This window comes from Papaver somniferum, chromosome 7 (assembly GCF_003573695.1).
Source record: "Papaver somniferum cultivar HN1 chromosome 7, ASM357369v1, whole genome shotgun sequence".
Taxonomy (NCBI): Eukaryota; Viridiplantae; Streptophyta; class Magnoliopsida; order Ranunculales; family Papaveraceae; genus Papaver; species Papaver somniferum.
Window position 1 is genome coordinate 130,716,433 of NC_039364.1, and position 26,986 is coordinate 130,743,418.

The 26,986-nt window shown below is 36.7% G+C and overlaps 3 protein-coding genes across 6 annotated transcripts; 2 read left to right on the forward strand and 1 right to left on the reverse strand.

The window, feature by feature from the left end:
- The first annotated feature begins 7,439 nt into the window (after window positions 1-7,439).
- Window positions 7,440-9,993, forward strand: LOC113298427 (exocyst complex component EXO70B1-like). The gene has a single exon (XM_026547169.1). The coding sequence runs from the start codon at window positions 7,623-7,625 to the stop codon at window positions 9,615-9,617; it is 1,995 nt and encodes a 664-aa protein (XP_026402954.1). The 5' UTR covers window positions 7,440-7,622; the 3' UTR covers window positions 9,618-9,993.
- A 2,527-nt stretch (window positions 9,994-12,520) lies between these two features.
- Window positions 12,521-18,171, forward strand: LOC113298428. 4 transcript variants are annotated; one of them, XM_026547172.1, is made up of 8 exons: window positions 12,521-12,700; window positions 13,122-13,963; window positions 14,064-14,797; window positions 14,899-15,244; window positions 15,336-15,432; window positions 16,079-16,428; window positions 17,294-17,384; window positions 17,532-18,171. In XM_026547172.1, exons 2-3 carry the CDS (start codon window positions 13,168-13,170, stop codon window positions 14,543-14,545), a joined length of 1,278 nt encoding a protein of 425 aa, XP_026402957.1. In that variant the 5' UTR covers window positions 12,521-12,700; window positions 13,122-13,167; the 3' UTR covers window positions 14,546-14,797; window positions 14,899-15,244; window positions 15,336-15,432; window positions 16,079-16,428; window positions 17,294-17,384; window positions 17,532-18,171. The 4 variants fall into 4 exon arrangements, with proteins under 4 accessions (XP_026402957.1, XP_026402956.1, XP_026402958.1 ...); XM_026547171.1 differs by lacking the exon at window positions 16,079-16,428 and having other exon boundaries at window positions 15,336-16,011; XM_026547173.1 differs by lacking the exon at window positions 16,079-16,428.
- A 2,558-nt stretch (window positions 18,172-20,729) lies between these two features.
- On the reverse strand, window positions 20,730-23,840 carry LOC113298429 (SNF1-related protein kinase regulatory subunit gamma-1-like). The gene is made up of 6 exons (XM_026547175.1): window positions 23,519-23,840; window positions 22,566-22,738; window positions 22,190-22,336; window positions 21,831-22,106; window positions 21,381-21,544; window positions 20,730-21,242 (listed from the first exon to the last, which is right to left on the reverse strand). Exons 1-6 carry the CDS (start codon window positions 23,718-23,720, stop codon window positions 20,942-20,944), a joined length of 1,263 nt encoding a protein of 420 aa, XP_026402960.1. The 5' UTR covers window positions 23,721-23,840; the 3' UTR covers window positions 20,730-20,941.
- Window positions 23,841-26,986: the final 3,146 nt, after the last annotated feature.

Consider the following 26,986-nt stretch of genomic DNA (forward strand, 5'->3'; position numbering starts at 1 on the left):
TTGTACTCTCAGACATATTATTCAGTCTAACTTGATCAATAAGAATTATATTTTCTATGTTCTCTCTCCTACTTCCATTTTAGAACTAAATTGTGATAATTAGCCTAGAGATAACTCGGTAATCACCAATTGGACTAAGAACTAGGTAATATGTATACGAAGATCAATAATCAGATCAAGTCAGGAGATAGATTCAGACCAATAACCACAACTCAATCTCTTGTAGGTACGTATTTTCATGATAGGAAAATATGCATCTTCAAATACACCTCAATGAGATGATTAACTGACTAATCTTTCGAGTAGTAGCATTAACATCCTTAATGGAAGGTCTACCTGTCATCACATAGTACGAGAAAAACTTCAGAATGATATTACTAAATGTTGTGGACAAGAATAAGTGATGTAGTGAAAAAGCTAATAAGATCTCTATATTCCAAAAGTACAAACAAATTCAGATTTAAATTCATTGATTATTCCTTCTCATAATACATTACAAGACTTTAAATTAGAAGAAAAACCTTAATATTCACTTTGACTCACACATCCACCCTATACATGGGTCTATTTTCGCTCCTAATTACTAACAACTACTACTAACTTAACTTATTTAAATCGAAATTTACTAATTTAACTACTTTTTCCCGCTCACCCATCATTTATTCTTCTAAGGGCTATCCTCTGGCCCCATGATATCAAGTTGCCAATCCCGGTGGATTGAGTCCGAAGGAGCGTGCACAAAACAAATTAATCATGTTGGTTGGACTAAACGGATTACCAACTGTCTATTAATTTTTTTTATTTATTTTAATTTTTATTAGAACTATAAAAGAAGAAAAAAAGAAGGTAAAATCAATATGTCATATTTTTTCAAAAAAGAAATAAGTTGATTGAATCACGGATGCGAGAGTAAACTTTAAGTTTATAACCATACTGGAGTTTTCTATTCGGAGCAAGTGGTGGTCAGTGGCCTAGTTAGCAATTCGGCGAACTATTCGCGAATTATACGCTAATAGTTCCGAATCCGAATTTTATCCGTCCCAAACGCGTTCGAATGCAATTCCGACCTCTATTCGTGTCTGAATCAAACCTGCAACGTTAAACTCCCTCTATGATAGGTCTAACCACAGTTCCTCCTGTTAGTTTTTGATTAAGAATTTATATATTTTCTATATAACCATTTAAACCATAGAATTCGTTTCATCCTCCGTAAAATTAAGAATACTTATGAATTTAATATTATATATGGGCCTCCGTAAAATTAAGAATACTTATGAATTTAATATTATATATGGTCCGAATTTTCTCTCCCGTATTCAAATATCTAAAACGAATTATACACGTACGTATGCCGTTCTGAATTATTCCCGAATTAGAATTGGTTGACCGAATAGTGGACCGAATTTATCTTCCGCCAAAACGAATAATACGCGTAGGCATGCCGTTCCGTACGTTTCCCGTATACCGAATTGCTAACTAGGGTCAGTGGTTCGTGAGATTGGAAGTAGCAGCAGTCGTACATGAGGTACAATAACTCATACAAAAGCATCTAAAATATTCAGTTGGATAAGTAGTTAAGAAACCATTATCCTAGTTGCTCAACCGGATTCTTTTATCTTTGGTAATTCTCGAAGAGAACATTTCTTGCCAAGTTAAGAAACCATTCTCCTAAGTAGGAATTACCTATAGATCCTATTATAGTGTTCTTACTTAGTGGCAGGTCCACCCACTAAAGCCCAGTAATCGGAGGTCCATAATAAAAAGAAAACATAAAAATGGACCCAACTTTTTAATCCATGGTCCTGCACACATGTGGAACATATGGGGACGTATTTTTAAATACCGAAAACACCCTCAAGTATATAAAAGCAGTAACCAAATCCATTTCTTCTTCATTTTCTCGATCTATTCTTCTTCTTCTTCTTCATTTTCTCATCTGTGGTTCGATGAAGAGCTCCGGCTATGAAGATCTTCTGAGGTGTTGATCAATTCGTGAACTCAAACTAAGATTAATCAGTAGGTTCACTTCCTTACTGTTGGTATAGTTTAGGTTTTCATTTTTCATTTCTTCTTCAAAAGCTTATTTTAATTTAGGTTTTTTTCTTCTCGGATTAGAGAAATTTTCATGTTTATAGCAAAATCTAATGTTTAGGTATTAGATCTGATGTTGATAGTAAACTGGAAGAGTTTACTTTCGTCGATTTGGTATGATCTCTGAGTGTGTTTGTGTTGCACCGCGTTTTTTAATTGATTTTTGGGTTCGATCCATGAGTATGTATATGTAATACTGAAATATCTTCTTTGATTCGGTTATATTTAGAGTTTTGTCATTGTTTTTGGGTTCGATCCATGAGTACGTATGTGTAATACTGAAATATCTGCTTTGATTCGGTTATATTCAGAGTTTTGTCATTGTTTTTGGATTCGATCCATGAGTGTATTTGTGTTGCACCGCGTTTTTTTAATGATTTTTGGGTTCGATCCATGAGTACGTATATGTAATCCTGAAATATCTGCTTTGATTCGGTTATATTCAGAATTTTGTCATTGTTTTTGGGTTCGATCCATGAGTACGTATGTGTAATACTGAAATATGTGCTTTGGTTCGGTTATATTCAGAGTTTTGTCATTGTTTTTGGGTTCGATCCATGAGTACGAAGATTTTTAGAACATCTTGATCGATTCAAGAACCCAAATCGATTCTAGCCTTTGGTAAGTTGATTTTCCTTATTAATACTTGGATTTTCCAAATAAGGATACATGTAAGTTTGACTTAGGGAGGTGTTCTACCTATATTGTAGAGTTAGTTGTTTGATGCTTCCCAACCAATAGCTTGATATGTATAGTTTCCAATAAACATTAAACAGCATGGTGGCCGTTTGCGATCCTCTTAGTCACGTCTGCCGGTTTTCAAGAAATTCTGAGGGTTTTCTTCTGAGTGTGTTGAAATTTATCTAATTTTGTACTAGTTAATGTTTATTAGAAAAAGTCGTTTTTATCAGTAAACCTCAGGATGTCTTTTCAAATTCCTTCTAGGCAGACTTCATTTTTTCAATTAAGGAGACATATAGGGAGGTGTTCTACGTAGAAATTATTGTAGAGTTAGACGGTCAATGCTTACCAACCAATAGCTTGAAATAAACAAGTTTTTATGTTCTTCTCTTGTTACTTGCAGTAGGAAATACTAAGAATGTCACTGCTAACTTTATTCTGTACAGGAAGTTGGAAGATATCCTGGATACTTTTGCTGACAGAGTTTCTAAAGCACGCCTTTATCTGACTGATAAGATGCAAATCGCCCTTGGTAAGATCTGTAGATAGTTTTCTTTTGATCTCCTATTTCCCCATGAGAAGCTTTATCGCTATCGCTAATCTGAGAACTTACTACCTATTTCGGTATTAGTACCAAACATTTGTTAGCTTTTTGGTGTTTGACTTGGCGAGTCTGTAAATATACGAAGCAGACTATCCACATCACATTGCACTTCATTCTTGAATGATTTGCCCTATTCAAATCATATTGTAGTTTTATTTACAATTTGCCATCTAGTTTAATGCAAATTTGAGGATGTTTTTATAATGAGTCATAGGAAATCTCCAAAGTTCAAAATGCAGTTTTGGGCACATCTCTTTGATAGGGCAAATTATTTGGTCATTTCACTTGTTCAGCTTGTGCCATTATAACTAGCTCTGCAATGTTGGGCATTCCAAAGTTCTGATGTCCTGTGCCCCCACTTGTGTTCTTTAAGAGTTAGCCAATTGCTCTGCAATTCTCTGATACTCTTGAACCTCAGTTTTCTTCTTGTTATCTGTGTGCTTACTTCATTGAATTTGCTTTGCATCTGGTGGTTTGGGTCATGGTGTGGCCCATGTTGTCTTTTTCTGTCTAAGCCTGTTGACACCTGCGTTTGGTAAGGCAACATTTTACGTTGAGAGGTGCTCATCGATGCCATTTTTTCTCGTCTCTGGTGAGTCACTTCCTTACCAGTTTTTTATTTCTTTTCCTGGTTTTCTTACATAATTGTTGATTCCTAAAACTTCATCAATAAAGAGAATAGTCATGGATCAAAAGGTAAATTTGTAAAAATGGACTTTCGAAACATACAAAGAGTCCACATGAATTTTGTATCTTACTGTTCTACATTTCACTTTGCAGCTATCATTTGTCTAGCATTTGTTACCATCCACACGTTCTCCATGGTTATAGCTTTCAATGAGTACGCAGAAGGGAACAAATCAGACCAAATATTCGTCCCAGCAGTTCATCTAATTGCAGCATCAATGGTTAGTATAATACCTTGATATGACCAGTTGGTCAAGATATAAGCCTGAATTGATTAATGCTGTGAAAATGACAGGAAGACCAACTGTCTGTACGATTCTGTAGTGCCTCTTTCTTAGTAGTTATTAGGTGGTTCAATCATCAATATGGACGGAAATATGTGCTAAACTGTCTGTTGTGGTTTCATCTGAAGCATTCTTTCCAGCTGAACGGGTGTTAAATATGCTGCCGGTGTGAAAAATCCCGGAGCCTAAGCTATTAGATGAAAGGTCACTGCTAGTGTACATTGTTCGTGCCATTCCTGCAGGATCGGGTGGTCAAATTAGAATTAGTTCAACGGTAAGATATAGTCCATCTGGTGCGCGATGCCCATGCTTCAATCATTCCCTTCTATATGTGCTAGTTCTAATTTCTTGTTTGTCCTATTTATTCATCTTCTGTGAATGTAGCTACCAGATAGACTGGGGAAAATGCTTGCACCTCTTCATTGGCACGATTATAAGAAAGTATATGGAAATCTCGACGACTTTGTGTCCGGTCACCCTGAAGTAAGTCTCCAAGTAGATTTTTATTTGTTTGCTAGTTATCTATATTAAATTCATGTTGCTCTCTGAAGTTCTTACTTCTTAATTGGGATCTCAATTTTCAGCTATTTGTTGTTGATGGGGATTTCATTCATCTTCGAGAAGGAGAACAAGAAATCATATCAGCTACTGTTGCGGTTGCAAATGTTGTTGCAGCTGCAGCTGCTTCTGCTGCTTATTCGTCTTTCCTACCCTCTGTGGCTGTTACTCCAATTGCTCAATCTAATCGCCTGAAGAAGGTATCATCAATTGAACCCGAACATGTTAAGATTGGTTCTGCAAAGCCTTCACTTAGCGCTTCATCGACACAAATTCGTCCTTCAAACGGTGTTCATGGTCTAGAAAATGTCAAACTTTTGGACAAACCTAAAGATCCAAAGGAGTTGAATGGTGTTCATATGGCTGTTGGAAACGGGGGAATGCCCATTCTCCATACTAAAGGATCAAGTAATGGGAGGAATGGCTCAAGTTTTGCAGGAAAGCAACAAGGAGGGTAGTTACTCTTAGCACCTTAGGGTGGCCTCTTGTCTTTAACTCATCTGCTTGTTGATTCTTGAAAAATCTTACAAAGTGAATTTGTCTTCTTTTGCAGCATCCCTGGAACTGCATTAACTTCTCGAAGATAGAAGGTATGCTCATTCTCTTTGTACAATCTTGTTACAACTAGTGCTAATTTTCATATGTGAACAATATTTGGTTTTATTAATGGTTCGTGCATTGTTCATCTAAATGGACTTAATTGTGGAGATTGTAATTGTAATTCTGTTATCTTATTTAAGTCGAAGGTTATCGAGGACATTTTGGGTTAACTCTCATAATAGCTTAAAGCCGTAAACAAATATCTTATGGGCTTAGGACCAAATACTATAATATATGTTTCGATCCTCTTATTTTTCATAGTTCTGTCATCTATTCTTGTCATGCAATTGAGTTTGGCCACTTCTTTGACATGAAGTTCAGTTTTTAGTTCATGACTCCGCAGTACGTATATGTCAAACTGATATAAACTTCTTCTAATTCTGTTTTATTCACAATTTTGCTACTTCTTTTGGTTTGATCCATGAGTACCTATGTGAGATACTAAAATATGTGTTTTGATTCGGTTATATTCATGGATTCATCACTTCTTGACATGCAATTGAGTTTTTAGTTTATGAATCTGCAGTACGTATATGATGTACTGATAAAAACTTCTTTTGATTCTGTTTTGTTCATAGTTTTGCCACTTTTTTTTTGTTTGACCCATGAGTACGTGTGCAAAATACTGAAATAGATGGTAGCTTTGTTGATGTGTTTTAATATTGTTATATTCTGATCACATTTACAGGTTTCATATGTCCAACGGATACACACTCTATATGTAAGCAATGCGGCAGATATATACTCAGATTTGTAAGTAGTGCAGCAGATATGTACTCAGATTAGTGCAGCAGACATGTACTCAAATTTTAAGCATGGTTGCAGATATGTACTCAAATTTGTAACACAAATTTAGCATATATGTACTCAAATTTGTGGTATTTTATATGTTTTAATTAAATTTGGACCTCCCGATAAATAAAATTTCGATTTGGTAAAAGTATGTTATTTCACACATATTTAACCAGTAGGGTATATTAGTCATTTCCATGTTTTCAAAAAACTTTGGACCCTAGGATGAGAATAAAATCCGGTTGGACCCTCCTATAAATAACCTTATGGGCTTAGCACCAAACAAGAAAATTTTACTTCTCCTAATCTATGTTAGTCTTGGCCATTTTATAAGCATCCGGTCTGCCAAGTTCTTTGGCTGTAGCAACACTCAAGCTATGAAGCTTGTGAGCAGCCCATCGATTCCAACTTCAATAAAAGATGAACTTTTCCATGCTTTAAGAAAATCATAAAATGATTTAGGAATGCTATCACAATAATGAGATCTGAAATAGCGAAACAACAACTTCGATTCATACGATATTATCTCTTTTTCTTTTCTGTTCCACATCAATATCCACAAATAGATTATTCAACTAATTATTACTATGGAAGACATCTGCAATCGATTACTCCAGAACAGGTCTGTCCGAGTTATAGTGATATGGCCATGGGCTATGAGTTTTATTACATTTAACAACAAGGGTTAATTTGTTTGGTGCACAATGTTTAGAGGAGTGAGTGTGCATAAAATTGGACTCGGGTGAATGATTACACGGAGTTCCCATGTAAAAAAAAAGGAAAATCTCTTTGGTCCCGGGCATCTACCATTATGCCTACAATGATCGGCCATACAACTGCTATACATAATGGAAAAGACCATCTGCGCACTTCACTTAACCAGGACCAAGAGTCTTCTGTTGTTCTCCTTGCTGCACGTGCTCAACAAAAAGACAAAAGCACTTCTTTCATTTTACAGTCACATGAGTGACGTGTCTCAATGCTCAGCGAGTCCTTCTCATAACTCCACAAATCCAACAGACAAAAAGACAAACCGCCGTATCCATAAATGCTATTCACGCTTCACACCCGGTAATCCCTCTCATCGAAAATAAACGTTTATTTCCTTATTAAATAGAAATAAAATTCCCAAAAAGGACGGCCCAATATTTTCTTCAACAGTAAGTCCATTTCCAGAGAGAGAAAAGAAAAGAAAAATGCTCATAGATCATCGATTCAATTCTCGAAAACCCTAATCCCCAAATCTCAAGGTAAACATCTCAATTTTCCTCTTGGATCTGAATTTTCTTGGATTGATTTGTAATTTTGTTGAACCTAATTTTGCCATGGCGACGAAAACTGAGGAAGGAGATGAGAAATTAGTAGCAGTAGCACAAACGATCTTGAAAAACTTAGGAACGACAGAGAATATAACCCAAGACATGATATTCATATTGTCCAAATTCGATGATCGATTTTCCAATGTATTCGCTGATAATAGCAATCACAAGAGTGAAATTGAAGAGCAGCTTGAAATCTCCGAGAAAGTGATATTAAAATGGGAAGAAATGAATACGAATACCAGGCAGAGAAACTGTTTAAGATGGGAAGATTCACATGACGAAGCGAGTGAGTATTTAAGAGCGGTAGATGATGTGATTAGGTTAACGGAAGAAGATTTGACTCCATGTGACGGTGAATTGAAAGATCGTGCCGAGAGTTTGTTGCAGCAAGCGATGGCGAGGTTGGAAGATGAATTTAGGCATGTTTTGGCTAGGAATACTGTTCCACTGGATGGGGATAGGTTGAGTAGTGTGTCGTTTTCTAGGAGGGTTTCTGTTTCTTTTGCTTCAAATGAAGGGGAGAATCAGGGTTCTGAGACGACGTCTGTTGAGGATGGACAGGAGGGGTATTGTGAGGAGAAGGAGGGAGTGGATGGCGATGAGGAGGAGGGTGAGGAAGAAGAAGTAGAATACGGGGATGGTTATCTTGATTTGATTAATCCGAATGCTGTTTGTGATCTGAGGGAGATTGCGGAAAGGATGATTAGGTCTGGGTATGAGAAAGAGTGGTGCCAGGTTTATAGTAGTGTTCGCCGTGATGTTTTAGATGAATGTTTATCGATTCTTGGTATTGAGAAGTTAAGTATTGAAGAAGTGCAGAAGATTGAGTGGAGGTCATTAGATGAGAAAATGAAGAAGTGGACACATGCTGTGAAAAATGTGATTAGTGTTCTTTTGCCTAGTGAGAAACAGCTTATTGTTGAAATTTGCGGTGGGTCAGAATTAATCACTGAGGTTTGCTTTACTGAGACCACAAAGGGATGTGTGATGCAGTTGTTGAATTTCGGTGAGGCGATTATAATTGGACGGCGTGCATCAGAGAAGCTCTTTCGTATACTTGACATGTATGATGCGCTGGCTGATGTGATGCCGGGTTTGCAAGCATTATATCCTAATGATTCTGGTGAATTTTTGTGCAATGAAGCACGAGGAATTCTGGATGGACTTGGTGAGTCAGCAAGAGGAACACTAGCTGAATTTGAGAATGCTGTTCGGGGTGAGACGTCTAGGAAGGCAACCCATGGTGGTGAAATCCATCCGCTGACACGTTATGTGATGAATTACTTGAAGTTACTTGTTGATTATAGTGATTCATTGAATATGCTCTTAAAAAGTGGCACAGAAGATTCGGATCATTCGGGAAGTAATAATTATTTGAAGACGGATGACTTGTCTCCAATGGGCCATTGTTTGCTGTCGTTGATCTCATCTCTTGAGTCGAATCTTCAAGAGAAATCAAAGTTCTACGAGGAAGGTGGGATACAATATATATTTTTGATGAATAACATCCTTTACATTGTTCAGAAAGTTAAAGATTCCGAGCTCGGGAAGCTTTTGGGTGATCACTGGGTTCGCAAACGCCGAGGTCAAGTTCGTCAATATGCAACTAGTTATCTGAGAGCTTCTTGGAGCAAGGCCTTGTCTTTTATGAAGGATGAAGGAATCGGTGGTGGTGGGAGCTCAAGCAGTGTATCAAAAGTCGTTCTTAAGGAACGGTTTAAGAATTTTAATTTATGCTTTGAAGATATTTATAGGAATCAATCAGCTTGGAAGGTCACAGATCCTCAACTTCGTGAAGAGCTACGGTTATCTATCTCGGAGAAAGTTCTTCCAGCATACCGTTCATTTATGGGGAGATTTAGGGGCCATCTTGAGCGCGGGCGTCATTCCGGGAAGTACATAAAATACACTCCGGAGGATTTAGAGAATTATCTTTTAGATTTGTTTGAAGGAATGCCACGAATTCTGCAAAATCCAAGGAGAACACTAAGTTCTTAGGACAATGAAGACATGGGAAGGTAAGCCCTTTGCTCCCATCAGGGTGTTGTTACTTCAGATCACTTGTGGAATTATATCATGGCGATCTGATATTTACTCTCTTTTATTTCCTCGTCTGAATTGAACATTATGATGAAAAGATTCTCAGAAGTCTTATGTATGACCCCTATATAACTCTATATATACTGTTGGGGTTATGCATGACTTTGTAAATCATATTGAGGGTGGCATCTTGTCAGGATTTATGACTGTTTTGTTGTGATTCCAGCCATAATTACAGTAGCTCTGTGCCATAGGATTGTAAAATATGAGTGTGCTCTGAAAAATGTTTCGGCTGTTTTTAGTCACATAATGCAGTTACTTTTTTGTTACCTCATCTTGTTTGACTTTGCACTTTTTCAACCTTCTGTTTTCCAATTATATATGTCATCCCTTGTTACTGCAGAGTATGTAAACCATATAGAAGCTGCCGTCTGTAACTCAATGGTGGTTCATACTTTCTGTGTAGAAGCTACAAATATGGAACTTGGAGCTTAGAATGATGATTGATGTTATATCTATTTTGGAACTTTGAGCTTGAAATGATGACTGATGTTTTATCTATGTTCGGAGATTGATGTTTCAGACTCTTATGTTACATACTTAGTTCATATAGGGATATACCCTGCCCTTCACTTCAGTTGGTACACCATGGAATATTTTGTACTTACATTTACACTAGTTTCCTCAGGGAAATCAGTTATTCACAATATTTCCACAAAATCCTAGCGTGAGAAGATGACAATGTAAATGCACCTGATTTAATATCTCCTCTATGCAATTAGCATTGCATGGTGATGTTCTGGGATAAAATTTAAGGTCATCCCGTGTGGTTAACATCAGTTGAGGAGGTTCTTGTGATCTGGTCATAGATATAGGTAGGAGGGGTTCTAGAATACCCCTCATTTTCACGATCTTTCAAAGTAATGGGTCTCTTTTGCTCTTTTGGGTTATTAGAGCAAGTCCAATGTGACTCATCGTATCTGCTCATTTGATGATCCACATGGATGGGCAAAATCATTTTCTCACATTGGTAAAAAAGAATATCGGTGGAGTTTGAGCGGAGCGGCTTCTGTAGGGACGACTGTCCCATGTTGAGCTGAGACTCGGTGCAGTGTGAACCGTGCCTCGGTCAGTCCAATTGTTATATACGGTATACCTACTAACCCTATATAAATTTTCTTTCACCCACTAATAAACTCATACAACTTCGATTTATTTTCTATTTTTACATTAGTTCATCAAATTGGTTCTATTTTTAAGTTGGTGTAATCAATTTTTCTCTCTCTTTATGAATCCTAGTTTGGAAAATGAAGAAGCGCAGAAAGTTACAACTTACAATGATCTTTCTCTAACAACAAAAACAGTTTATGCATCAGTGGATCAAATAGATGAAGATTCAAAGCTGGATCAAATAGTCGAAGATTCAAACAATGAAGAACGCCATGGTACAATTATACACGGGATAGTACCGCGAGCTCCAAAACTAAGAGCAATATTGACAAGAACATATACGTGGAGATTTCGAGAAAAAGGACATTAACAAATGATGTGTGATTATTTTAGCAATGGATATATTTACCATGACAAGGATTTTCAACTTCACTTCTGTATGCCGCGACACTTGGTTATTAGGCTTATCAAAGGTCTTTGTCGGGTAAACCTTAGTTCAGTTATCCATTTGATGCACGAAGACATATTCTTGAACAAAAGATCAGAGCAGCCCTAAGGATTCTAGGTTATGGTATGTCAGCGGATGCATGTAATGAGTACATCTGTACGACAAAAATAACAGCATAGGAAAATCTCGGTATGTTTTGAGAAACTATGTCAAACATTTTGGTCCACGTTTTTTACGACAACCAACGGAAGATGATGTCGACCGACTGCTGGTAGAAAATGCGAAGATAGGCTTTCCCGGAATGCTAGATACCCTTGATTGCATGCATTGGGTGTGGTATGAATGTCCTTATGCTTGGCAAGGGCAAGTATAAGGGCACGACGGCTTCTTGTGATTGTTGGATATGGCATATACTTTTTTTTTTGGACACTCGGCTTCAAATAACGACATCAATATTTTGCATAAATCACCTTTGTTTGAATTACTGAAGCATGAAAATGCTCTAACTGCAAATTTTACCGTAAACGACAATAACTATAATAAGGGTATTTTCTGGCGGGCGGAATTTTTCCAGCGTGCTCAACTTTAGTTCAAACTTATTTTGAGTTACCCGAAGCCAAGGAACACCGTTCTAGAACGCATTTTAACGGGAAGCAGATGGCATATACATAGAAAGGATGTTCAACGAGCATTTGGAATTATAAAAAGGAAGTTCCATATAATTTGGGGACCATATTGTTCGTTTGAACCAATAAAAATGGATATGGTTATGCGTACCTGCATCATTATGCATAACATGGTAATCGAGGTATCCCAACGGGATACCAGGTGAACAATTTATGCAAATAAAGATGGGCTCTTAAGAAAGTACCCATGTGGGCAAATGCATTTAAGAAAATGCCCACGTTTTTTTCATTATTTATTTAATACCCACGCCGTTATGCTTTTCGTCCGGCCCCACCATTTTGGTAAAATATCGTTTACTTTGTCAATTTCTCATCACACGAGATGAGAAAAAGGTGGGTGTAATTACTAATATACCCATTGGCCTAGAAATGATGAAGCAAATCTCACACTGTCCATGCGTTGGTTTAATCGACGACTAAGGTTTCAAACATCTGGTACCGTCCACGCGTTTTGTTAATGGACAACTCAAGATTAAAATCACCAAAAGGTTACACGTGTTTGAGAAGTGAAAAATAACAAAATTGTGGTTAGGGTTTCATCCCCTTTCTTTATTTCTCTTCAGCTTCGTTTTTTTCCGCCATTCTCTCTGAAGAAACTCTTTCTCTTAAAAAAACCAAAGTCTCTGTCTCTGAAAAATCAAAGCTTTGTTCTTCCCTGATAGATAAGGGTTTGTGATTAAACAACATCTCTTCCCTGAAGATGAAAAAAAAAAAGAGAAGCAGAAGTGTACGCAGCCGTAAGAAAACCCTAACTATTTTTCTTGTTTTATCTGTTTGTTTTCTTTGTTTAGATTTCTTCATTGTTTTTATTTGTTTGAAAAGGGAATCAAATCTTTGATGGGTACTTGGTTTGATTTTATATCTGTTTTTTTGTTTAAAAACAAAATCAATAATCCCGAAGAAAAAATTTAGATTATCTGATTTTGTTTTTTATATATTATGTCAATTTAATATGTTATTAAGGTTTGAATTTGAATAAATTATGTAATTTGGGTTTAAATTTGGGTATTTGATTTTATTAGGGTTTCAATCTGTTGATTTTTGTGGTTTAATTTGGGTATTTGATTTAGTTAGGGTTTCAATTTGTTGATTTATGTAATTGGTGTCTGTTGTAATTGCAATTAGACTAATTTTTCGTTTATTTTTGTTATGTTGCAGGGAATATATCTATTTTCCATATAGAAACATTAGTGTGTCTGTTCATATGAGTAAGTTAACATTGGAATTCCCTCACATGGACAAACATAAAACAGATTTGAAGATGTTGGAGAACATGTTGCATTCAAGGTTGGGTCTGGCTGAAGAAGAAATAGTGCACTTATATTACACACCTGATGATCCATGTTTGCCAGTATCTTTGGTAACAAATGATGACTTCATTAAGTTTTGGGACAATTCTGTAGCTGATGATAAAGATTTTATACATCTTGTGATGACTACAACTAACTCTAAATTTGAAGATGATGACTTCTTGAATGATGCAATGGAACCTCCAGCGATAACAATTGATTATGAGACACCAAAGAAGATTTGGAAGATGAATAAGAAGCCAGTTTCAAAGGAAAAGCCAAAGTCACCTAGGAGGTCACCAAGGTTTCAAGCCTCTTCTAAAGTGCAAAACTCAGATCAACAAGGACCATCAAGGAAATTATGTTTTGTGGATTTGTTAAATATAGTGGAGAATATGTCATGTTTGAGTGAAGCTAGTAGAGTAGGAACTAATACAACACAAGGTAGCAGTCAACCTAGTCAAGAGAAGTTTAATCATGATTACTGGGTTAATATAACACAAGGAAGTAGTGTGGACAATGAAGCAACTGTACATGAAGATGAGGACAATGTGCAGATAGAGAACACTGATTTAGATGAGTGTAACCCAGTTGAAGATCCAGATGCCCCTTTAATCTTTGATAGTGATGAAGACAATGAGATTGGTTATGATGAATATGTAAAGTCATATAAAGTACCAGATTACAATGAGGAATCAAGTAGCAGTGAAGGTATGAAAAGTAGTAGATGCTTTTACTAGTAGCAGTAAATGTTGATTTTTTATCTATTGTAACTTCAATGTATTATAACTTTAATGCTTGTAACTTGCAGATGAAGATGGTAGTGGTACTGAAATTGAAGACAAAGATGGTGGTGATCCTGAAGTTGAAGTTAAAGATAATGGTGGTCCTCAAGTAGAGATTGATAAAGCTGGTGGTAAACCAGGTTGGCACAATAGATACCAACCAGATATCAACAACATTGGTGAGGATGATGATCCATCTTTATTCCCTGAAGAAGATGAAATACCACAAGTGAACCCTGATAAGATGTTGGTAAAGTATGCTTTTCATAACAAAAAACAATTTAAAAAGCATCTTAAAAGATTTTCTGTCAAAAATAATTGGCAGTTCAAATGTAAAAAGAGTTGTTCTAAGCAAGTTAGGGCTCATTGTAGGTTTAAAGATGACTATGATTGTAAGTGGTGTGTATATGCTAGTAGAGTTGATAATGAGTCAACTTTTGTTGTTAGAAGTGTAAACTTGGAACACACAAAAAAGGTTTTAATAGGTCTGCTGACCCTGAACTTATAAAAGATGTTGTAATTGAAAAGTTGAGACAGAGTTCTGGGTCTTTCATACCAAAGCCCAGGAATATTCTAGAAGACTTTGCAATTACTCATAACATCAAGATTCCCTACATTTGTGCATGGAAAGCTAGGAATCTTGTTTTAGAAGAATTTTTTGGAAACTATGAAGAAAGTTATGCTGAAGTTCCTAAGTTCTGTTCAATGGTGTCCAAGACTAACCCAGGATTTGTTGCCAAGTTTACATATGGAAGAAAAGGTAGATTCACTAGCTATTTTAGTTTTTTGTTCTTTGTTCTGTATTATTACATTTTTTTTTTTGGGAATGGAAAATAACTGATGTTAAATGTGCTTATGCAGATTTCAAGTTTGAGAGCATGACAATATCATTTGCTGCACCAATGAAAGCCTTTCAGGAGTCTTGCAGAGGTGTTGTAGGATTTGATGCATGCCATCTAACTGGCAAGTGGGGTGGTGTCTTAATGGCCGCAACAACACTTGATGGCGAGAATAGATTAGTGTCTTTAGGTATTTCAGTGGTTAGAAGTGAAACCAAAGAAAACTGGTTACAGTTCCTCAAAGACTTGGCACCAGGGATCTTAGCTCATCATAGTGGCAGAGTCACTTTTATATCAGATCAGCAGAAAGGTTTGTTGAAAGCAGTTGCAGAGGTTTTTCCTGGTTCACCCCATAGATATTGTTGGAGGTAATTAGATTACTTACACAGTAGTTGGTGTGACTGTTTTTGTTTACAATGATTAATTTTACATTGTATCTGTATCTGAATTGTGTTGTAGGCACAATTACAAGAATCTCAAAAAATACTATAAGTCCCCAACCTTGCACAACTCAATGTGGAATGCTTCCAAATGCTGCAAGATAAGGCATTTTGAGGTTTGTTTCTTTTGAATTGCTCTGTTTTACATTTGTAGGGTAGTAATGTAACAAAATACTAATGTAGAAATATTAATGTAAGAAAATATGGTTGCGATGTACAAAGAAAATGAAGCAGCTGCACAGTATCTTATGAAACAAGGCTGCCAAAATTGGTCTAGGGAATTTTTTGATCCTATTAGTTGTTGTGAGCATCTCAATAACAACTTCTCTGAGTCTTTAATTTCAATGATTTCTGAACTGAGAGACAAACCAATAATCATTCTTGGCATGTTGTATGGTGAGTTGGTGAAGAAACTATTTACTAAGAGGAGAGAACAATGTACAAAGTGGAAATTTGGAGAATTGGTTCCTAAAGCTAAGGACCTTCTCAAAAAAAATGCTTGATATTAGTGAAAAATTTCATGTTCAAGGTAGTGTGGTTGGGGAGGTCTATTTGGTTACCAACAGGTCCACCGGAAAAATTTTCACAGTGAATATAATAGAGAAGCAATGCACTTGTTTGCAGCGGCAGTTTAGGGGATTCCCCTGTCAACATGTTGTGTCTGCATTGAAGACAATCTCACCAAATTGGGCAGAGTATGTATTATATTAACATTTATTATGGCATTTATATATAATATTTTTCATTTATTTGTGCATTTAGAGCAACCACAGTCATGAGACGGACCAAATACCAAAAGCCAGATTAAAAGCCAAAAATTTTTGGTATTCTGGGTGTTCAAGCGCAATGGGGGACGACCAAAATTTGGTGAAGCGTAACTTATACGAACGCTTGGTGCAGACGGAACTTATACTCACGTTTCTTGACCGAGCGTTCTTTAATATATGCGTCTGAATGAAACGGAGTTATTACGTGCGTCTGATTGAGGCGTAGGTATAGTTCACGCCTAACATGGGACGGCGATGGGAAGTGCGTCTACTGGGACGGAGAAGTTATGTGCGTCTGATACATACGGAGATAGAAAGTGCGTATGACTCGGGCGGACATAGAAGGTGCGTCTGGGTAGGGGAAGTATAACAAACGCCCCAGTTCAGGCGTAAGTATTAACATCGTCGAGTTCAGGCGTAAGTATTAACAGCGTTCCACACAGGCATAGTTACAATTAACGTCTGATACGGGACGGACATATAACCAACGTATACCCGGGCGTACTTACTATCAACGCCTGAACTGGGGCGTATTTATTATCAACGCCTGAATGCTTATGCTTGGTCTTAGCTAACTGGTCTTAGCTAACTGGTCTTATGCTTGGTCTTAGATAACTGGTCTTAGCTTATGCTTATGCTTGGTCTTAGCTTAACTGGTCTTAGCTAACTGGTCTTATGCTTGGTCCTAGCTTATGCTTGGTCCTAGCTTATGCATTAAGTCTATTTTAAAGTTAGTCATGCATTACACTGGGCGGACATTAAAACAACGCCCCATTGGGACGGAAAATATACCAACGCCCCATTGGGGCGTACAATATAACTACGCCTGTGTTGGGGCGTATGTATTACATGCGTTTGGTTAGGCGGAGTTTATAGATGCACCTGATTCATACGTTAATTTTATCACCGCCCCACCTTCAAACGGTAATTATATTCTCGTCTGATTTCATACGATCACTAAAATCTCGTCTGCTTTCATACGCTATTAATACTTCCGTCCCACTAAACGAAGTTTAGTCTGGGTTGACGACCACATTTGGTCTCAAACCCTAATTTTGGCGACCAAATTTGAGTTTACTCCCTTCCGCTGCGGCACATTTTGAGACCAAATTTGGGTTTAGTCCCCAAATTTGGTCTTGACTGTGGTTGCTCTTAAGTACCAGAAAAAATTTGAAGACTAACAATATTATTTATTTATTTCTTTTGTTAGGTACTGCTCTCCTTACTATTCAGTGGATTGTTATAGGACCACATATGTTCCACCTGTTTTCCCTTTGGAAGACATAGCTGACTATCCAGATGTATTATTCTAAACTTTATGGGTTGTTGTGCATTTACTTTTTTACTTTGTAAGATTCCCTATTATAAAATTTAGGGTTTCATCACTTCCCATCTCATCTCTTCTCTTCTCTGAACTATTCTTTTCCCTTCTTTATTTCTTGTTGCAGCGACCAATGGAAAATAAGATCTTACACCCTCCAAGCCCAAGAAAGCATGGCAGACCTACATCAAAGAGGAGGAGAAGTTATGATGAACCTCAAGCTGAGGTGAGGAAAATGAGGTGTACTCAGTGTGGATCCACAGATGGTCACAACAAGAGAACTTGTAAAGGTGGTGATGTAGGTAAGAATCAAACTGGATATAGGCCAAGAACTGAGTGTGATGCTGCTAACTTCTCTTTCACAAACACAAATAGAGGTGAAACCAGCACTGCAAGGGGTAAAGCAAAGAAGCAAGGGAGCATCATATGTTGGTGAGTCTTCCTCTCATGGACTACCACCACCAGTACCAAATACTCAAAGATCTACATCTGCAGGACCTAGCAACACCCAGAATTTCAGTCAATCCTTTGCTGGTATAGGATATATGGCTCAAAACATTGCTACTGTCACAAATGCCAAGGGAAAGGGAAAGAAGAAGTAATGTGTGTGTCTGTTTTACCTTGTTGTTGGATTTGTGATCCTTTGTATTTTGTTACTCTTCTGATTCAAGTGCTTTTTGAGTATGAACTTGTTTAGTGATGACAAAACAATGTTTTATGGATTATTTCAAGTACCTTTTAATATTAATCAAGTTTATTGAATCAAAGTAGTATTGCATATTACATTTTAAGTTTTTTTTCCACTTTCTTGCATATTTGTTTGACATGAATACTTGAAGGCCTAACTCTGTTGTTAAAAAAGTGTCAAATCTTGGTCGTCGCTTCTTTTCTACAAGATCATGACACATGTCAGCCGACCGTTACTGAAGTTTGCACGTGCAAGGAACATGCTGTCAGTCATGAGCCGAGTTCGCACTGAGTCACTGTACCAACTCGGACCTATCCAACTGATTCAGTGGCTAGAATGTCTTTTGACATGCCCGATTTAGTGTCACATGTCATGTAACGGCCGTTAGCCGTTTTTTTCAAAAAAACGGGACGAAAATGGTCAATTCATGGGCATTAAATAAATAATGAAAAAGCGTGGGCATTTTCTTAAATGCATTTGCCAACGTGGGCATTTTATAAATTTCCCAATCAAGATTTGATGAAAGAAGTTCAACCCATTCATGGTGCGCCCGCGAGAGAGTATAGGATGGTAGAAGAGAGAATTCAAAACAGAGGTTTACATTTAACATTAAAAAGGGTTCTCACTGCACACAATTAGGTTGAATTCGAAAGAAGAAATCCGCACGTTATTTAGTTCGTTTAACATCATTTCAATTATTTTACATATATTAATGTTGATTTGTGTAATTTGGATTAAACAAATGTTGAAATTAGACAAAAGATTACATTGAATTTAAAACTAAGGATTACATCAAGAATTTAAAACTAAAACTAAACAAGTGTAATGGTATTACTTTCATTCTCATTCTTATCTAAGTCCATCTTTATCGGAATCATTGTTAACTATAACTGGTGGTTGTCGTGCCTTATGTGGTTGAACTCCATCAAATTCATCTTTTCAGAGACGTAGTTGTGTAACATTTATTCTTGACGTGTCCATTCTCATTCCTCTCGTTGCGCATTAAACAAATCTTGTCAACCGCCTTGCGACCTTTCCTCATTCTGAAACAATTTTCTTACGCTCTACTATTTTATCAATATCTGTTTTTTCTCGTTTTTCAAAAAATTTGTGAGGTTTTATTCTGAAGTTGATGATTGTTCGGCTTCTTGAGTCGTTTTTCTGTTTCTTTTTGCTTTTTTGATACCCACTCCATCAAATATATATGCATTGCCATTAACATTAAGATTAGAATTACTGTATAGGGAGAAGGGATGAGGTTTGAGTTTGTTTCTGGTAAAGAATAAGGAGACCCATGATGCTGAGAAGCATTTGCAGTCCATAAGGTGATTCCTTTGGTACTTAATATCCATTAAACAGATCATGGTTATATTGGTTTAGCTTTCTGAGGACGCGGAAACATGCTTCGTGCTTGAAACTGGTAGAGTATTTTTTTTACCATTCCTCTTGAGTTTTTTGTTGTTGCTGTTTGAATATCTATAAATTAGTTACTACTACAAACATAACATGCTTTACAAATCAATTTAACCATTTGAAACGCGACTTAGTAAATCGACTTCCCCTTATCACTCACAATTTGACGAGCCATTTGCATCATCAAAGCTACCCATAGGTTGATGTCTTCATTGTTTCATCAAAACGACATGACAACCCATTTGCATTACGTTTTTAAATATTCTCGGTTTCCTGACTAAACGATTATGAATTTCCCCCGAAAGAGTATTATGATGTTATTGAGCACCACTGACAAAATTAAGCGTATATGTCACATAACATCTGCAAATAACTTTATCTTCATCCAAACTGTACTTTGGACCGCAAACTTTTGTTGATGAAACATTTCCAGCCGAAATATTTTGTGTTTGTCATGAACTGGCCATTTTTCTTGGAAATCTTTTTTAATCTGATTCAGAAGTAGAGTTCGAAAGTCAAAGTTTGAGTTAAAAGTGAAAATATAAGAATTTTTGGATGTGAAAGGTGTGATTTTGGAGTTGAAAATAGTTGAGTTTATAGGAAATGAGATGAGAGCCGTTGGATGATCACAGAGCACCGAGTGTCTCGAGTTACATCTCAACTTGAGCCGAGACTCACGTCTCCTAGGACGACCGTCCTAGTTTGAAACGGTCGTCTCAAATTGAGACTCTGGACTCGACTTGAGACGGGTTGACGCCCAAATTTGAGCGTCCACCTATCCCATTAACTTGTTTGCCAGTCCCAATGTGGGGTGGGAATGTGCAAATCTGCTTATTTGCCCACCCCACTGTCTTAGCCCTTTCCGAGAAAGTAATCTGCTTTTCTTTTGAGAAAAAGAAATATACAGTAAAACTTCGATAAATTAATAGCCTTGGGGCCGGAAAAAATTATTATTTTAGCGAAGTTATTATTTTATCGAGTTAAAATTTAGCCTGTATAAACCTAATTGGGACCGTAGAATTTTATTATTTTAGCGAAGTAATTAGTTTATCGAAGATTAATTTATCGAAGTTCTACTGTACGGAGAAAATAATCTTTCTTTTCACCAACACACTAATTCTGTTCAGCTGATGGATAGCAATTACTTAGCATCATGGTTTTTGACATATTTCCGGTTTTGGCTCGGAGGTAATGAGTAAATCTTGTACGTTTTCCCCAGAAAAATTCAAAGCACAAAGCAAGAAACTGAAAACGGGCACAAGTTGTACATATATACAAGTACTACCTGCGGGACTGAGATAACACTCTCACTCACCTCCTTGGCTGTTTCTCATTGTTAATCACTTCAACAACATTAAAAAGGAGGCATAAAAACCATCATGAAATAACTAGCAGTTCAGAAAGAGCAGCTGCTTATTGCAGGTAAACAAGAACTTTCAAACACTGCTGCTGTTCCGAGGTAAAGGAACAACCCCATCAAAGAAATCTCCAAAGTAATTACGAGGCTCGTGCACTAGCTTGGATATTATGTCTCTCAGTGAAATCACTCCTTCCAGATTTTCATCCGCATCTACTACGTAGATTCTATGTATCTTTTCTGAGTCGAGTTTCAGAATTACGTCTTTGATAGTATCATCTTTCCTGCACGTAATCATGCCCCGCAACATTGGTGACGCCTCTTGCTGCTCCTTTAGATGGTTTCTAACGGCTGTCAAGAAGCTCTTCGTGGTGATGGATCTGCAAGAAGATTCCAAATTTACAGTATCTTGAGGTTCATTGTCTGTTTTAACAAGATGATTGAAGCTCCTCCAGGAAACTAGATATACATAAATAAATGGATATGTACTCAAAAGCAAGTTTAATTCAGCACCAAACCTGTAATCTTTATAAATTTCTGGGGCAGCAAGGAGAAACTGAACATCTCGTACACTTATATTTCCTATTGCCTTTTGTCCGTTGCATTCAACCACTGGGAGCCCTCCAATCCTCTTTTCTCTCATCAGTTTAAACGCCTTGAGAACAGGCTCATCCTCGTACACCTTACAAGAGAGGAAAACAGGTATTTTAAAAGTAATTACTAATTAGCAACACAGTCAAATTTGAAGTCAGATCATTCTTTTCCTTTATTGTACATTGCAAAGAAGAAGAAACAAAACTAGCGGGACTGCGACTTTTAATGCATCAATGATACTTGGAATAATTCAGATAAAGGATTATCCTTCATCATATGAAGTTTAATTTGAACAAAAACACAGAAACATCTGGCAGGCCGAAAATTGCCGACCATGTATGACTTACAAAAAATAGGAATAGAAGGGGGGATACCTTAATCAATTTATGGGGCTTCATGATCGGAAGACCAAGATCTTTAAGCTTCTTCGTTCCCCAGCTCTCAAACCAATGAAGTCCAACACATTCCGCCAGCATATGCACCACAGAAGATTGTGTGATAATGTTATCGATATTTCCTTCACCCAGATCAACCACTGGTAGGCTCTTCATTTTGTATTTGGATAGCAGCAAAAGCATGGTTAAGAAGGTGTCAGATTTCTGCAACGCAAGAAATGGAGCCCAACGGAAAGACCCTGAAATGTCTTGAACCTATGAAGGTAATGTCATAAATCTGATTTGTAAAGCAAAAATAAACAAGATAGAAAAAAAAATTGGTTGTGCTCGGAGGAAACCTTTGTAGTCTTATAAAAATCGGAAGAAGTTAGAGTCTCGAAAAAGCTTCCACCCATTGAAGCAACAGCTTCAGGGGCTGAACTACCATTTTCACCATTTGCTCCTGCCATGGCTGTAGGCCTCATCTTTAGAGCTGTGACTTCAGACTGCAAACGAAATGTAAATATAAGCCCTTCAGTTTTCATCACACGAGAATAGGCATGTTAGTAAACTACCAGGCCAATAAATCGCCGATGGACAATAAGAAACAACAAAAGTTCCTTCCAGATTCGGTAACTAAAGAGCAGTTTAATATAAACAAATTTGAGATTACTTCGAGCAGTATATAACAGAAAAGACCACTCTTCTATTCAACTGTAAAGTCAGACTCCATACCTGATGCAAAAGCCATACAACGATTCCTTGCAACTCTACAATGCCATTGTATCTGTCAATCCAGCTGGCATCTTCTGGTGCCTCAACATTCCTCACAATTGCACTCAAAAGTTTGTGCCTGGACAATATTTGAACAGCATCAGCCAGACTCGAATCAGAATTTATCTCGATCACTGGGTACAAATTGTTCAAAAGAGAGAAAGTTAGTTGATTTCAAGTTTCACACATTAGCTTAAAAAGGCTAGCCGGGCAGAGTAAGACAACATAACAGGATCTGGATTCTCAATGCAGAACCAAATACGGCAATAACACCTGACAAGGAAACTATAAAGTTTGCTCCAACAGGTATTCCATTGTGGTAAATTCTTGCCTTTTGTTACTCTTCAAAAAACTAAGGACAGGTTTCCAAATTAAAAAAAAAACTTCTCTACAGCAAAAAAACAATTTTGGTTCGCTATTAAATCGAGCAAATTCGGAAAACATCCAATCCAGGTTTCTCATACACATAAATATGATCCAAGTCATGCAATATTGTCCATCTTTTGTATCTTGTAAGTAGACCATACATAAAAGGGGAGTATATAGTAGTGATCTTTACAGCCATGATCTTTAAATTCCTCGAGAACCATAAATATATGATGTTTTTATCTAGTTACAACCATGATCCTTACAATCCTTAGTAAGTTATAAACTTGATCTTAGGTTGGTAACTGAAAACACAAACTTACAGAGCAGTACAGTACTACAGTAGATGCCCCTCTCTCTCACTAAGTTGACCTAAGGTCGTATATATCCTAGTTTCCAGATAAACAATAAAGAAGGCTACATCCATCAACTTTAGTCATTATAAATTAGAAATACTGTACTAATTAAGAAATATTGATTGATCCAAATAAAAAAATCTCTAAATTAGAACACATACTACTAATAATCATTGAGTTACTTCTTCTAACCTTGAAAAGAAGGATTGATAGGAAAAGAAGAAACAGGAATACTTTCGAAACAAGAATTGAGTTTCTCGGAAGGACTGAGTTGAGGTTGTTGTATATCCCATAAATCTTCTACTCTTAATCCTAATTTTGCTTCTGGACTTCTTGGAGTACTTATACCACGACCACTCCTTGGACTATCTGTCCAACTATCCTGTCTATCCATCACTCTTTCGAATTATTATCAGAATTATCTCACTCACAGTCTCACTCTCACTTCTTGCAGTTGATGTTATGATCTCCTCTTACTTTCTTGTCTTGATCAGTATGAATGCATTTATGAAACTGATTTAGTGATTCAATAAGAAATGCTAATGATGTGGTGTTAGTGACATATATGAAGGAATGGTACTCGTCAGTGATGTGTACCGTTGATTTAGTCTTTGATGAGCTATTCAGACAGATGGAGGGCTGTTATTTGGGAAATAAACTATTTAGCCGCCAGTGGTTTTAGTGCTTATCTGAAAGAAGGATTGGGATTGGATTTAAACAAAGAATTATAAAGTTAAAGTGTTGTATTCAACTCTTTTCTTTTTCAGTTTTTCTATTATATGCAATGTACTGCGCATACTCCAAACTCACAAACACGTGTATATTTGTGGGTCATTTTTCGGTTCAAAGCCGATCCGCAACTTGATAGTTACACTTAACTAGTTCAGTGGCCCCCCACTGCTCTGATCAATTTTCAGCTGTTTAAACTTGGAGATGCTTCTCGGACCTAAGGGTCCGTTTGGCACCAGCGGAGTCCAATTTCTAGGTAGTTCAAACCACCTAGAAATTCAACTGCCTTGGTCCAAAATATGTTGTTTGGCATCAAAATTTAATGGCCGGAAAGTAATCCATCACCATCTTTTTCGGCTAACAACTGCATATTATTCAATTAATCAAATTCATCTTCTATCCAAGTAACCAAAACCTAATTTCTCCTGGTCATCTTCAATATCACCATTTTCAACCATCAAATCTATTTTCCAGTTGAAACACATCTTCCATTCAGTTAATCAAAACCCTAATTTCTCAAATTCGTCTTCAATGTCACCAGATTCAACACCAAATCCATCTTCCACTTGAAACCCATGTTCTATTCAATTAGTCAAAACCCTAATTTTTCCCATTCATCTTCAATATCACCAGATTCAAACATCAAATCTATCTTCCACTTGAAACCCATGAATATCAACATCATCAAAAACCCTTATTTAATCTCCTCATCGAAGAACAGACTTGATGGCAACAGATCCATCATTTCCCTTCAATCGCAAAAACAACACCCTGATTCTTCCCTGTTTTCCCATGAACTCAGTCAAAAACTTTTGAGAAAGAGGAGAAAAGAATACGAAGGAAAGAGAGAAGGATGAATTTTTTCTTTATACGTGGATGGAAAAGAAGGAAGGAATTGAAAATTCTATGGGGTAGGGTGTCGACTTATTTTCCGCTGATGGAAAGAAAACAAGTTGACTAGAAAACTAAATCTACCCTTAAAAAGTTGCGCCAAACACGATAAAATGAACTACCTCCTCCGACTACCTCCCCCAACACTCCGTCCCCAAATCTGTCGGTGCCAAACACACTCTAAGAGAATCCATAGACATGAGACGCAAAGATCAAAAACTAAACTAAGAACCAAAAAATTAAGATTGCTCTAGTGTTCAAACACAACCGCAGAAGAGCAAAATTCGGTCAAGCGAACGTATAATAAGTGCTTGAAACTGAGTGGACATATAATCCTCGTCTGAAACTTGGGGAATATATAATGAGCGTCGGATCTTGGGCGAACATATAATGAGCGTCTTGTTGAAACGGGTATATAAACTGCGCCTGGTATCGGACGAGCATAGAAACTATGTTTGATATTAGGCGATTATATAATGTTCGCCCAGTTGCTAGGATTACTTTCTTCCCCTGGGTCTGTTAATAATATGGTTGATCGCCCAACCAAGATAGTTCTAAAAACTAGACCATCACTGAAATAACATAGAATCAAGTATTGAGCATTACATATTTATGAATTTCATACCTTTGAATAAGAAAATGGTGAAATATTTCTCTATCCTGCATTTTCATTCTTTTCTTGATGAAAGGAGGAACATCAGATGAAGTATTTGGTGCAAAGAACTGAAGACTTTCGTCATAAAGTGGGAGACCAATTGATCGGGAGGAAGTTTTCCATTGCATTTGGGATTTATCCATCTATAGACCCAGTGAGTAGTAATGCAGATAAGAATTAAGGTATAAATGCCTAAACTTACTGATAACATCTTTGTAGTATGTGATTTATATGTATAACTGAGCACTTAAGATAGAATCTTACAGCATGTTTGTTTTCTCTTTATATAGGTAGAGGAATCTACATAGAGGTTTACCTCTACCTCTAGATAAAAAAACGCTACATAATGTCTCTTAAATTTATGTTTGTTTTACCACTATCTAATAAGTCTATATTTAGAATCAGTATTTTTCATTTCCGATTTCATCCTTATAAAATATTCAAAATTCCATCCAAACCATTCCATACAAAAAAAAAAAAAAAAGATTACAAAAACAAATGCTAAAATTCATATTTGAAATTCAAATTTAGAAATGTTGTAATTTGGCTCTAAAAACACCAAAAGCTCCTCTACAAAACCTTTACACTAGCCGTATTCAAACAATAACCATTTGCATCATCTTATGCCATTGTAATAAAGAACTGAATAGCTTGCAGTTGAATCAAACCAATTGTTTGAGCATTGCTCGGTCGAACTCACAAGTGTTGCTATCTCAAGCATGTTGTCAAATTTAATTGTCAAAACTATATCTCGATTTCTAGTCTACAATTAGTTAAGTATCGTATTAGGATAGAAGTATAGTTGAGAAACGTGCATCGTGGTAGTCATCATTGCGTTCTACCGTTTGAAGGCGAAGATCAACCGAACCTTTTGGAGAACTTCTTCAACAAAAGGTAAGTGAAGATTGAACCACCTATTTCTCAAGTTATATTCATCTTTCTATCTATGAGACGATGTCGCGTAACTAATTAAACTATCATGCATATACAAGAATTTCGAGTCAAGTTTATCTTGGTAATTAGTTCTCGAAATATAATGACTAAGCTTAATGAACATTTGTTCATACTGGACGAATTTCGGAAAAGGACAATTTATTGTTCGCAATAAAAATCATGATTCAAGTTTCATCGTTCGAAAATAGCCTGGAACAGTGATATGTGTCATTCATGTTATTCGGGAATGTTTCGAATTGATTTAGAGAGAAATATAGAACTACTGTAGATTCAGATATAAGACAATGTTATCATTCTTACAAACTGGGAAAACTGTTATAAGTCTAAAGTTGTATTACATGTACTCGTACACGTAGTGGAGTAGCTATATGTCGACAAGCATATTGGCATATCCTTATGCACATCCTGTAGAAATCTGTTAACTCATGAAC

What these genes read in the sequence shown, in the direction of transcription:
- LOC113298427 (XM_026547169.1), top strand. Translation starts at nt 7,623, where the DNA reads ATGGCGACGAAAACTGAGGAAGGAGATGAGAAATTAGTAGCAGTAGCA.
- LOC113298428 (XM_026547171.1), top strand. Translation starts at nt 13,168, where the DNA reads ATGAGTAAGTTAACATTGGAATTCCCTCACATGGACAAACATAAAACA. An exon ending in GGAATCAAGTAGCAGTGAAG is followed by an intron (nt 13,964 to 14,063) that starts GTATGAAAAGTA and finishes TGTAACTTGCAG; the next exon opens with ATGAAGATGGTAGTGGTACT.
- LOC113298429 (XM_026547175.1), bottom strand. Translation starts at nt 23,720, where the DNA reads ATGGATAGACAGGATAGTTGGACAGATAGTCCAAGGAGTGGTCGTGGT. An exon ending in TATCAATCCTTCTTTTCAAG is followed by an intron (nt 22,739 to 23,518) that starts GTTAGAAGAAGT and finishes ATTTGTACCCAG; the next exon opens with TGATCGAGATAAATTCTGAT. An exon ending in GAAATTTATAAAGATTACAG is followed by an intron (nt 21,243 to 21,380) that starts GTTTGGTGCTGA and finishes ATCTTCTTGCAG; the next exon opens with ATCCATCACCACGAAGAGCT.